General features: G+C 46.0%; 1 protein-coding gene across 2 annotated transcripts in view; it reads left to right on the forward strand.

Moving 5' to 3' along the window:
• Positions 1-14,248, forward strand: part of ABCF1 (ATP binding cassette subfamily F member 1) — a 370,902-nt gene that overhangs the window by 28,696 nt on the left and 327,958 nt on the right. For both annotated transcript variants that reach the window (XM_086920711.1, XM_086920713.1), the window contains exon 6: positions 9,780-9,887. In XM_086920711.1, coding sequence (XP_086776837.1) covers positions 9,780-9,887 — 108 coding nt within the window. The remainder of the gene's footprint in view (positions 1-9,779; positions 9,888-14,248) is intronic.

The raw sequence follows: 14,248 nt of genomic DNA on the forward strand, positions 1-14,248 counted from the left end.
GGGTGGGGATGGACAGAGTATCTGAATTAAGCAGAACACTCCTACCCAGTCAACAGATCAGGGCTTGATCCATCACCGTTTTTTAGCTCACTTCACCATCCCAGTTCAGAACCTGGCTACATGCAAATTAGTCTGACCCTGGCCCAGTGCATCATGGGAACAGGGCAGACCAACCTACCAAGCCAATTCTTTTAATGGAAAGGAAACAAGCTTCCGGGGACCGGTTTCTGGCATTACAGCCGTCTTCAGCCCGGCTTGCTTGAATCCTGATGGTGCAGTGAGCAAGGGACTCATGTCTGAGCATACCCTTGCAGTGAGCTAAAAAACGGTGATGGATCAAGCCCTGATCTGTTGACTGGGTAGGAGTGTCTTGCTTAATTCAGATACTCTGTCCATCACCACCCCCTTTTTGAATCTTCCACAAAAGTAGCATTAAAGTAATCTGGGGAATAGAAAGATTCCTACATTGTGTGAAACGACTGTCCTGTGCCAGTCTGTGTTTGAATCGCAACTTACTAGGTTGGTTATTTGCTTTGCACTGATCTAATGACCTGTAGTAAAAGTTTAAAAAAAGACATTGCCATAGGTAGAATAAGACCATTATTTGTGTTGCAGTCCACTAAAGCAGAAGAAACAATCATATTTTGTTATGTGCTGTAACTTAGAAGGTGGCAATTATCGCAGACACTCGTATATAGTAGACATAAAAGCGTACAGCCTTGCTGAATAGTCGCCACTTTTTGGTGAGTGTGTCTGAGAAGGTATATATCTTTTTTTGCTGCATAAACGCTTACTGGGAGTACTAGTGCACTGCACTGCACTGCGCTGGTTACGAGGAAAGTTCATTGGGAAACATTGCTGGCAGATAGGTTTCTGCATATATATATTTTCGATGTTGCGGGTGTGTTAAGGTACTACTAGACAATACGATCCAAGCAATTATTCTTCAACTGGCTAGTTTGCAGAGGCACTGCACCCACGGAGCAGACTGTAGCTAAGTGGATAGTGTGTTGTTGAGTAATATGTTGCCAGGAGGCAAATAAACCTAACTCCCTTACCGCCAGAGGAAAAACTTCTTCTGCTGCTTTCGTAGGAATGGTCTCATTCTAAATAGAATAGCTACCTGACCAAAAGCATGCTTTCGTTTAACATTCTGAATTGAATTATATCGAAAAATAAAATGTTTCATTAAATTAGGCATAGGGTTTGGCCTTTTATAGAGTAGCTAAAACTTAATACTCGTCACCACACCTTAAATTAAATACATTTTTAACTGTGACACTAATATCTAATCATAAGAGTTAACCATGTACCCGTAACACCAGAAACCTTTAACCATATACCCAAAACCCTGCACTTTCTAACCCACGCCTTTCATTGGAAGACTATGCCTGTGAGGTGATGGGCTCTGGCAATCCATTGCACCCGGATCTTTCACTTTTTGGTTATCTGGTTATTGACTTTTTGACTGCTGACCCACCCACGGTAAACACATGGTAAATGGAATACTCATGGTTACCGCCTGTGTCTGCCTTTTAAGATGAGGCTCCTGCCTTGGCGTGATACAAGTGAACAGTCAGTGTGGTTCACTGTCTTGTTTGCAGTGAAACTCCACAATACAGCTATCGAGGAGAAAGCACTAGGGTGCAGCTTCGTTCCCTTTGGCCGGCAGAGTCCAGTGATGTATCAAGGATAACCCATGTGAGACAATCCAATCTGCAAGTTCAACAAATGTATTTGTACACATTATGGGTCATCCAGAATTGTCATATTTCTCTGGTTCAGCTCCGGATCAGAGCCCAGATCTTTTAGTCACCCTGCTGTGCCATGTTGATTACATTTCTCTACAGCAGCAGGAACAAAGGGAGCAATTAACGGTGCCCCACTCAGCTCCTGAGGAGGGCAGGGGTAGGGTGAAATGAGCTGAATCAAACACCCGGCTGTGCCACACTACCAAGGATGTGACTGCCCAACCCCACTGAACAAAGGAGGGAGCCCAAGGCTCTGGCGCAAACTCAGGAGGGGTCTTCCTTTGAAGATTTGATAGGAAAGGCCCTGGCTGTGATGTCAGTGAGGGGCAAAGCTGAGGCCCCAGAGGAGTTGTGACTTGGGTGATGCCATTTTGAACTGCCTCAACATGCTGCGAAGTTGGATTGGGACAGGGGTGTAAAGGTGACGTGGCACCCTATTATTGGCTAAGGATGCTTGACTTCTGGAACCTTCCACTCCCTTTAAAAAACAACTCTTGCACAAGGGGTGACTTTCTTTTGCCTGGTGTTTTCTGCACTTTCCCTTGGACCTACCACTACGGCCCCTCGCGGTGGGATGCCTGGCTTTCACCTTGTGGATACCCTGCCGGGGTTATCTCACAGGGGAATACCAGGACGGGTTCCCTAAGCAAGCGCTTAGATACCGTGTCGGTGATTTGCGCTATATAAATACATGTACATTTACATTTACCGCACTGGACAGCTGGAGGGAGGAACCCCCTGATGCCCAGAAAGGACTAAGGACTCTGCTCAGTTGACCCCAGGTCCAGTAGGTCTCCCCAAGGGCCAGTGAGGCTGCACCCTTACACCTGCTGAGGACCAGCTGTGGTAAAACCTGGGACTATTGTGCCTGGAGATAAAGACCCGGCAGATGGCTGGAGCAGGAGTCAGGAGGAGCAGCTCTCCGTGGAGTACACCGCTTTTGAGGTGAGGAGTGTTAGAACTGGCTATTTCTGGTAGGCTAAGGCTGACGCCAAAGCCAGGCAGAAACCACCATTCTAGTCAGGGCAAGGAAGTCACACGCCAAGATAACCCCTGCTCGCCCCCTTGGTAGCTTGGCACGAGCAGTCTAGGCTAAACTCGGAGGCAATGTGTAAAGCATTTGCGCCAGCACACAACAGCAACAACATCCTAGGCACACCACAAAAGGAACTCCACACAAGGTTATTATAAAATAACTTTTGTATTGTAAAAACACATCAGATAGTATCACACATGTACATTGTGCCAACTGGCACGGGCAATATTCACAAGGGATTATGTACATGACATGGCCACGTGAGCCACTGTCAGAATCAGAAATAGCACTTCTAGAACTTAGAATAAGTATATAAAATCACTGTAGCACAAAGTAACAGTTAGAAATCACAACCAGTATCTACTGGTAACAGGTAAGTACCACCTACGCAACCCTAAACATCTTAGGAGAATGTCACGCAGGGAACCAGGACCTTACTAGGACCACCTGTACTAAAAAGAACAACCACCTAAGTATCACACAGCATTTAGGGGTCTAGGAAAGAACACATTACCCATGATGAATAAATATACATTCAGAGGAGTAGTAAAGGGAAACACATGATGTATAAACCTACACATTCAGCGGTGTTAAGAATAAGGCACATGATGCATCACAAACACATTCAGAGGTGCAGCGCAAGAAGACACATGATGCCTAAAACATTCAGAGGTGCAGCGCAAGAAGACACATGATGCCTAAAACATTCAGAGGTGCAGGAATAAAAACCATACAATTGCGCCAAACTTACATAAGCCACCACCTGTGGCAGTCCCTAGGCCAACTGGCCTTGTTGGGGCTAGGACGCCCTGAGTCTCAATGTCAGGGGCCTAAACGGTGTAGGTGCCCACTACTTGCTGGGCACCTGGGAATCACACAAAACCTAAACGGTGCAGCTGCCCACTAATTGCTGGGCAGCTGGGATGCAGAACTGCGGCAGGGCTCTCACTAGCCCTCGGGGACAGAGCTGCGCTCAATCGTTGGAGCCACACAGGCTCTGACATCATACTACGGCCAAATGTTGGAGCCACACAGGCTCTGAACAAATATGCCCCCTGAGCCTAGCAGGCTCTGTAAATAACTGTGGGGGTCGGTGGAGCCTCTCTCCTGGGCTCGACATCTCAAAAATGGCTCCATGAGCCTCGCTGGGCTCCAAATACAACAACGATGGCCCCACGAGCCTCTCTGGGCTCGCAAAACAGACATGAGCCTCTCAGGGCTCTTAACAAATGCAGCCACGCGAGCCTCGCTGGGCTCCAACAACTAGGAACTGGACCTCGAGCCTCTCAGGCTCCAAAACAATAGGAGGAGTCCCTCTCGGGGGACTCGGCAGCCGCGGAAGCTCCACGGCCTCTGAGCACCCAGGCGCTCGCACTGGAGGGGAGGGCGGGCACCGGCAATGTGCCCCAACCCCCCTCCCCTCCTTCTCTTGCAACACTCACCGGGTCTGGCAGCCGGCGGCTCTCCTCACTCGGGGCTCCCTCAGCACACGGGAGCCCCGCAACCGCCCATCCTTCCGCTTCCGGTCTCCCTCGCTCGAAGCTGCATTCCCGGTCTCCCTCTCCACACGGGAGACCGGCATCGAAGCAGGAACCACACTTCCTTGGGTCGGACCAATGAGGGCGCGGCTCCACGGACGAGCCCCTCCTGACGTCACAGCTTCTGCGGGCCAGGCGGCCAATCTCAGTGCGGCTCTCGGGGACAGGCCTCCTGCAACGGCCAATCAGAGCGCGGCTCCTGTCGGCAAGGGACCAATCAGGTCACGGGCCCTTCGTTTTTCTCTCCTCAGCTCCTGGTCACTTTCAGGACCCCAGGCCGCGGTTGTGAGCACACGGGTCAATGCCGGGTGGGCACCGGCTTCCAATAAATATGAAAATAAAAGCGCTACTAAGCGCTTGGGCAAGATAAAGTGCTCCAAAGCGCTAAAGGGGCAAGAACACGCACCCTCAAGCCCAGGATTAAAAATAAAGCGCTATCAGCGCTGAGAATCAACCTACAGCGCCCCCAGCGCTATAAGGACATCCAAAGTCCAGTAAAGTCTTCCAGGAGATGCAGCAAAGTCCTTAGCAGTCCTGGCAGAATAAAGATGGAGTAACACAGCTCCCAGCAGGGAAAGTCCATCAGGAGTCCAGGGGCTAGGCAGGGCTCAGGGATTCCCCTGAGCCCCAGCAGCAGCACACCCCTGGCAGATAAAAGTTAAAAACAAGAACATTTTGGAAGGGGACACAGCCCCTTCTTATACACAGAAAAGTCTTTGAAGTCTTTGTTTAGGCAGTGTGAGAACCAGCTAGGACTGGTTATAGGGAAGTCCCTTCAGTATCAGGGACAGAGGTGACAGTCGCCCAGCGGGGGGTGGAGCCAGTATTGTGATCAGGCAGGCACAGCCCTTCACTATCGGGTGTTATCTCCTCCCACTTCCCTGGCAGCAGATGCTGCCTTTCATCCACGGGCTGACACAGACAACCTCCTGGGGCTCTGCAGCCCCTGTCACCCTCAAACCAGACAGTCAATCCACAGCAGGCCCAGGCACTCTGGGCCAGGCTCACCAGCCAATCACACGCCAGAAACAACTTACACAAATATGCCAACTTCTAAAAGTGGCGCTTCTAGACTAGACACAATCATGCCGCATATACCATTACACAGCATTCAATCTCACGAGTTCGCACATATCAAACTCGCCCCTGCACTCCCCACACATCAGGAACTACCATGGGCATACATATTCCCCATTCATTCCTATGGGAGGGCAGGTCACTCACCACACATACACAGAGAGCTCAAGCACTTTACACTGTACCACAGTGAAAAAGTGCGCAGAGGCCTAAAATCACCACCACTAGGTTCCAAAAACAGGCTAGGAAAAAGCAAAAAGTCTAGGGGTGAACCTGCCAAAAGGACCGGGTCCAACAAGGAGGTATGCTGCGACTGCGCCTGGTAGCTAGAGATCGTCAACAGGAGTAAAATGAGCCCTAGATTTTCCGAATCCGCCCAATGGGGCCCAAGTTATGACCATTTTAAGGTCTGCGACATTTGACCACTTTCCGACAAAGGAATGCCTGGGTCTCCGTTCCCTCCTAAAAATTCCCCCGGAGTGAGCCAGGGTCCTGGGACATTGGCACGAGAATTATTTATATGCACCCATGGAGTGGCCTTCAATTTTTCTGGGAGGTGGGCATGTGGGCCCCCCTTTTCAGTCTCTTTCGCCACGGGGACCCCATCCCCCTGGTCTGATGCACATGGAGGTGCAGGTCATGTGGGAGCCGGTGGGTCAGTGAGGAGGTGGTCTTCCTCAACTGCCCCCCCAACTATGCGGAGGCATGGGTGTGTCCAGGTAGAACCAAGTACCTCCCTGCCCCCCCCCCCCCACCCCCCACCCACCCAAAAAAAAACATAAAACAAGAGAAAACCGATGCACACTGTTAAAGTCTTGACTGCTCTTGCTGGAGCACCCCTTTAATGCCCAGCCGGCCTTTTATATTTGCACATCCGTCACTCGTGGTGCCCCAGGATGGCAGGGGCACCCCCAGCATGCTAAAGGGAACATGAGCGGGCTGCAGGAGTGCAGCATCTCCCCTCGCCACCCCCAAAGAATGTTCATATAGGAGTGGCCCTATGTTTCCTGAGCCATAAAAAAACGGTTCCCTTTGGAATTTCAACGGTGTTTTAAAACGCTCCTGAGGCTGGAGCTTTGTCTCTACGTCTGGGAGTGCAGCGCCCTCTGTGGGCTTGTTCTACGGTGGCATTTATTGTGGCCTGAGGAGGTTTAAAGTATGTGTACACAGCGCCCACTAGGGGCAGAGTCTATAGCTTCATGTTATGTGATAAAAAATGCGATTGTTTTTATGATTGCATTTTCATGGCTGGAAGTTTACAAACGGCACAGACGCAGTTTGCTCATTTTTAAATATTTTATTGTTTTAATAACGTTGGCAGTCGCAGTGAATGTGCTTCTTTAACAGAAATGCGTACATTTCTACCTGATGATGGTTACTGTTGATGGTGATTACTGTTGATGGTGATTACTGTTGATGGTGATTACTGTTGATGGTGATTACTGTTGATGGTGATTACTGTTGATGGTGATTACTGATGATGATTGCATTTGCAAACAAAACCATGTCTTTAACATGTGGTTTGATCATCTTGAACCTTTGACCAAGTCAATATAGTGGCCTTATATGTTTGAGTGACCCCTTTAGGGGGGTCAAAGGTGATTATACAATCTCCTCTATGATATTTTACATCTGCCTGTGTACCTACTTGTAAATTACTGCATAGTATTTAGTTGTGTGTGTGTGATACACACTTTTCTTTTTTCTAAAGAAAAAGCACAGCCTGGACTTACATTTATTGAGTGCTACTATTGCGTGCCAGCAAATGGCGGTTACAGCCCACACCACCTCCCCTGCGTAAGCCTGGACTGCTCTGCTTCGCTACTCTGAGAGAGTCTAGCACTACAACGGGGTGCTTGGTTCGCAGTAAGAGAAAATTGTGCACCTATTACTCGTGCAGGCCACACGACTAATAACCCAGTTCCCTACACTTTTTTGCCAAGACGGGACTCCGGTATTATTGCTCCAGATTGGGAAAATGGAGTGTGGCACACAGACCATTGGCGCTTCTTTACATGTTTCCCACTCAAGCTGCCCTTCAGTCCCGTCTGATTAGATGGTTCTGTGTCTGAATCTCTGAGGCTGCCATGTACGTGCCTGGAGATAGAGCAGGAACCCCTGAGCTACTTTCAGCTGCAACCTGAGGTGGTTGAAGTCATTCTTTCGGCACCTCACCCCTTGACGACAATGACTTATTCTTGAAGATTGGGCAACTTTTTTGTATGGAGCGCACAGTGTAGACCTCTTACAGACTAAGCTGTCAAATCCTGCAATTCACACTTTCCGTTGCTTGCAGTGGTTTGGCGATTGGCACTGCCGAGGAGTATCTGGCTTCCTTGTCTGTGTTCCTCTGTATGCCAGGTCGGCCGCCCCTTTTCAAATATTCGATTTTCATACGTTTTCTAAAGGGCTAACAAATCCTTGTTCCCGCCCCCCCCCCCTCCTCCCCATTTGTTGCGTCCTGTTGGGTTCTTAATTTGGTTTCAACTTTTCTTACGGGCACTCAGTTTGAGTGCTTGCATAGTTGTCCTTTAAGGCTGTTACCTTTGTAAACAGTGTTTCTATGGTGGTAACTTCAGCCAGATGAGTGAGGGCCCTACAGGTTCTTTGCTCCTGTTCCCCTTTGCCTCTTTTTACCCTGACCAGTTGCTATTGCGAACCAAGGCTGCTTTTCTCCCAGAAGTGGTAATTCCCTTCGGAGTCCGTCCGTCACCCTTCTGACCCTATCTCGACCCCATCCCATGCAAGAGGAGGCATGGCTGCACAGGTGGATGGTCAACTACAACCTGGACCCTACCAAGGATACACAGCCGTAGGACCTGCTCTCTGTGCGGTGCTGTGGTGTGAAGAAGGGTGAAGCAGTGCAGAAAAGGACTAAAGTAATTTCTTCTTCTTGCTTAGACCCAGGAGTGTCTTCTGAGCCAGGTACCTGGAAAGACCAGCACATTAGGAGGTACAATAGTGTAACCTGCACATCATTAGTGCATTGACCAAAGTTTTTTGGCAGGAAAAGGAGAACTTTCTGATTGATCATCAAGAGAAAGCAGGTAGAAGTAAGCTGGTTAAAAAAGGGCGCAGACTCTAACTGCCAATGACGCCCTTGTTGCGAGCGGTCGTAGAGGGTTATAGGCAGAGAGGGGCTAAGGGATCTGGGCACCAACCCACGGACCACAAAAATGAATTAAGAAAAACCAACATTTACAACTTCTCGCCATTTAAAGACAGAGTTAGTTTTAGTCCATTTTTAAATCAGTCAGAAACAGAGCTGGAAGCATGTGCTAGTCTCCCCTCCCCTATTATATAAGAATTAAACGGTCATCCACTTAGGCAGAAAAGCCAGAGAAGTGAATAGAGTTGGCCATTGGTGAAACATGTAAATTAAACAGCAGTTGCCTGAGTGCCGAGTCTTGGGGCACACAGGAGGGGCAGAAGTTGCCATGGGAAACAGTCTGGGAATGATGAGAAAGAAAAGTTAAACCAGTTGCATAGGAATTCCTTGACTGCAATGCCCAACAGCTGATTTAGCAGAATGCCACAGAGACAGTGTCAAAAGCCGCCTCCAAATAAAGAATTAACACAGCAGTGCGTGTCCAGAATCACGCAGATGCCGTTAATGACCATAGCAGCAATGGTTTCAGTGCTCAGATTGCTTTGCAAACCAGAAGTAAAAAGTGATGGCCTTCAGAGTGCGAAGACAGTTGAACATTATCAACGTGTTCATTGAGTTGAGCTGTCCATATAGGAGCCTGCAGATAAGATGAAGACTCTAAAGACTCGTAAAATAATGAAGAAGGGTTAAAAAATGTTGACTCCTGGGCAACTTTTCTTTATCGTTTGTTTTTTCTCCTAATGGTAAAAAGTACCACTTGAAAGGGTGTTGAGGGAATACCGCAGGTCCCAAGAAACATTCTATTGCTTATGTAGACAGAGCAGTTACCTATGATGGAGAACTCAGATGACAGGAAAGAAGCATTTTTAGGTTTATGAACCCAACTAAGATGAACTATATCTAAATCTTCCCAGTATGCTTTTCACTCTGTTTGGTAGGACATTGTGCGAGGACGGCGTCACGGATGAGGTCTTGGACCAGCGAGACCTGGGATCTGATACTGGCCTCTGCACTTACGCATTGTATGATCTCTCGGAGAATCGCCTCCTCTCCGTGCTCTCCATTGTAGATGCAAATGTCCAGCATGTTGTCTTAAGTCGTGTCCTAGGTATGTGTCCTGTAGTTTGCTCTGCACACACATTCTATGTCCCTGCTTCAACCATGGTTACTGTAAACTGCTCCATTGCTTCTTGGAATGATGTCCATGCTACATGAAATGCCAACAATAAAGCTGCTGCTTGATTTAATTTCACTGACCTTCCTCTTAGGGAGGGAACATCTTTGCTGCCCTGAGCCAGAGTCAGAGTGAGGAAGAAGATGACGAGGACACAGAGGAGAGAAAGCCTGCCAAAGTTGACAAAAATAAAAAGGACAAGGTGAGTCTGTACATGTTGGAGTGGAGGAGCATTACCAGGGATGGTGGAGGCACGAAAGGGGAGTTTCTATACAACGCAGCGCAGAGGGTGCTAATAATGGACAAAAAGTTCAAAATAAAATATTTTAATCCGATACTTGATCAAGAGGAGTAAAACGCAGTTTCCCTTTTATGGTATTTATTGTTCATTTCCATACGTACACAATTGTTGCCTTCACACACCCATCTACTTGTGACATGTGTTTAGAAATCTTGGTTTGTTATTCAGTCATTCAATTCTTTTCGTATACTTAACTTTATATCAATGTAATTTAACAATTCAAGGAGAGCTTCCGTGCATCGTGTACAATGCAGTGTACTCTGACCTGGTTCATTTCCAAATATTCTGTGTGCCTCACAGTGTCTCTTTCCATCATACTATGAATACTGACGCCTTAATTACATATTACATCATCTGCCATTTATCTGTAAAACAAATCGACAAACTGTGTCTGCCTCTTGAGTGGGTTCAACTCCAATGTCCTGATCGGTGTTATGGTCTGTGGAAAGCCGCGCATGTCCTTTTGGTGCATGCACGTGTCTTCTTTGGAATGGCTCCTAGTGAAACGGCTGTCCGGTAGCTATCGAGGCACTTGGTTGATGTCACTATTCCCTTCAGTAATGAGCTCTGCCATCACATGCAGCAGCATTGGGGACACAGTTATAGGGCGACACGGATCTTACGTTTAACCGCCATTCATCCATAATGTTTTTGCTGTTGTGCTTCACATGTTTTATTAAACCGTGTCCCCACTAACAACTTTTTTACTCGCTGAGGGTGGCAAATAGTCTTACCTTTAACACACTCGTCACAACTGTTCGGGCTGCGTTTACAACCAGTGTTCCACTTCTGTTAAGACCAGAGTTGAAGGAACTCTCTCGGTCATGACCATTCTTTTTTTTTTTTCTTTTTTTTCATGCATTTTGTGTTGAAATTTTTTGTTAAAATTCGCAAATGAAAATACAAATGTAGTAATGAATCCAAATAATTATAATGGTAAATGGAAGATAATATAAGTGAGAAGAACTCACATAAGATATAACAAATATGAGGAAACAAACATAGCATATATTCCATAATCCTATATGTGGTAATAATAGGAAGAATAATAGGTAAATCATACTATAGAGGAAAGGATCAAGAAAAGAAAGAAAAAGGAAAAGAGAAAAAGAAAAGAAAGAAAAAGATTACCAGAGTAACAAGAACAGATAAGAGGAGAATCAGTACGAAGGAAGGGGAAAAGGCAACAATAGTAGAGTAGCAGAAGGATCATGGAAAGAATAGAATTAAGCAGAAACAGTATGTGTAGAAGAGGAAGGAGGAGGAGCAGAGTCATCGTCCACAGTGGCTTCCAGAAAAGGGGACCAAATTTGGAGAAAATGGAAGCCTGATCTTGTAAATTATAAATTGTACGTTCATGTAAAGCTGTTTGCGTCATTGCCACCAACCACTCTTCCTGAGAAGGAGTCGAGGGGGATTTCCAGTGACGCAGTATACAAATTTTGGCTGTAGCCAAAGCAGTATGAAGAAGACGAATTTGCGGTTTTGAAAGTTTTGGGAGGCCTCGAAAATCATGTAAAATAATGTTGGCAGGTGTAAAAGGTAGAGGTAATGACATTGTAGAAGCCAATGTCTTCCTTACAAAAAGCCAAAAGGATCTAGTACGAGGACCATCGCAAATGATATGTGTAATATCACATCCGGAAGCAGAACATCTCCAGCAGGAAGTATGTGATAACAATTTAGCTTGGTATAATTTAATAGGAGACCAATGCCATTCATGGATAATTTTGAAAATACAGAATTTGAGACGAGCTTCCCGAACCCCCTTATGTAGTGCTTCTAAAATCTGATCCCATTGGGTATTGGAATATACAACTGATAAACAGGCTTGCCATTTCAACTGAAGAGTTTGGGAGAGAGGCTGTGAAAATAGAGGATGCAGAAATGTCTTATAAAGACCAGAAGTCACACCTTTAAGATTCCCCCATAACTGCAAATAAGACAAAATAGAAGATACTGAGAGTAAGTCTGGTGGAGAGCCTATGTGCTTTGTGATAGCTTGTTGAAGTTTGGTATATTTACAGGATTGTGTAGGATGCAAATGGAATTCCTCGCTAAGTTGGGAAAAGGGTTTAAAAGTTCCATCATGAAAAAGTTGGTCTATAAAATTGATGCCAGCTTCTTGCCATAAAGGCCAGGACAAAGTGCGACCACTAATACGAATGGCTGAATTAAGCCATAAAGGAGGTTTAACGTGAACTCTCGAATTAGATTTAAGTATACGATGACCTCTCTGCCAAGATTTATGCATTGCAGACAAGACAGGGTTTTTAGGATCGGAAGAACTAGTCCCCGTGCCATATAGAAGGGACAAACCTAAACCAGGAGCCAAAAGGTGACGTTCAAGCGGAACCCATTGAGGTATATCTTTAAATTTGGGCAGAAAAAAAGTGAGTTGTGAGAGATGAAGGGCAAGTGAATAATGCTCATTGGAGGGAAGACCTAAACCATGCAATTGATGAGCCTTTAATTTGGCCAAAGCAAGAAACCGTGGCAAAGTTATCATCTTAACCGCCTGAACCCGTCCCCAGAGATAATCCCAGAGCTTTCCATTTATCAAAGTCTCTTTGCATTTGCGTGATTAAAGGAGCCAAATTATCCGCGACCATATTATCCAAACCTCTGTTAATTATTATGACTAAGTACTTAAGCCGGGATGGTTGCCAATGAAAGGGAAAGCCAGAGATTTCTGCTTTTGTTGTACTAATGGACATGGGTAATGCTTCACTTTTATCCCAATTTATCTTGTAACCTGAGAAAGAAGAGAAATCGTTGATAATTTGAAGGAGAGCGGGAAGAGAACGGGAAAGATCAGTAAGGGTAAGAAGAATATCATCTGCATATAAATACATTTTAGAATTGCCAATTGGAAGAGGGACGCCTACTACAAAAGCAGATTGTCGGATTGCTGCAGCCAGAGGTTGCATTGCTAGGAGGAAAAGGAGAGGGGAGAGTGGACAACCTTGACGAGTACCTCGTCGAATTGGAAATGAGGCAGACAGAAAACCACTGCAGTTAACCTCAGCTAATGGGCTATCATAAAGCAGACGTACTTTATCTATAAATTGATCCCCTAAGCCGAACCTCTGCATGACTGTAAAAAGGTATTCCCATTCAATGCGATCAAATGCTTTTTCAGCATCAAGGGAAAGAAGTAATGCATCGTCTGCAAGATGTTTAGCTGACCATAAAGCATGAGATAGAGTGCGGAGATGAGCGACCTGGAACAAAACCTACTTGTGAATTATGAATTAAAGAAGGTAAAACTTTACGAAGACGTGATGCAAGAATGCTAGCCAGTATTTTAATATCAGAATTCAAGAGAGATATAGGCCGATAACTGCCACACAACAAGGGATCTTTACCAGGTTTTGGTAAAATGGCTATAATTGCTTTATTAGAAAGAGATCCGCAAGAGGATTCCTCAACCGCTTCTTTAAACGCGGCATGTAAGGTATCAATCATGCTCTGGCCAGTCCATCTGTAAAATTCAGGACGAAAACCATCGTCTCCTGGAGCTTTATGATATGGTAGGGTAGTTATAGCAGAAGAAATCTCATCTTTTGTAATGATACCATAAAGTAAAGCTCTACCGTCATCTGAAAGTCGTGGAAGATGTATTGCATCTAAAAATGTGGACATTTTGAGTTTATCTATATGAGTACTTGGAGAATAAAGAGATCTATAAAAGGAAGCAAATTCTTCAACAATTTCTTGTGGGCGAGTAAGTACGTCGCCACATGTAGATTTAATGGCCGGAATTGCCTTAGCGGCCTCCCTCTGGCGCAGTTGCGCAGCCAGTAACCGACCAGCTTTTCCCCCCTGCTCATAGTGTCGCTCTTTCATTTTTTGCAAGGCGTACTCAGCCTTAGAAGTAAAAAGACTATTAAGAAACATTCGTGCCTGTTCCAACAATTTACTATTCTGGAGGGTAGGATTTGAAATATAGGAGTGAGAAAGCCGTTGAATGTCTTGCTCAAGATCTACTTGTTTGGTAACGTTGTTCTTGTTAATAAGAGCAGCATCGCGCATTAATTGGCCTCTAATGGTCGCCTTGGCAGCTGCCCAGATCGTTCTCTTAGAGGAAATTGAATCCTCATTAATAGTGAGCTAATCCTGAAGGTGCGATTGTAAAAGAAGTTTACCTGCAGGTGTTTTGTATTTGTTTATGTTCAACCTCCATGGTTTGCATCCTGGACTAGAGAGACCTAAATCGAGAGACAAAAGAACAGGAGAGTGATCGGATATGGCTGCTTCCA

The sequence above is a fragment of the Lissotriton vulgaris genome, chromosome 5, assembly GCF_964263255.1.
Source record: "Lissotriton vulgaris chromosome 5, aLisVul1.2, whole genome shotgun sequence".
NCBI lineage: Eukaryota > Metazoa > Chordata > Amphibia > Caudata > Salamandridae > Lissotriton > Lissotriton vulgaris.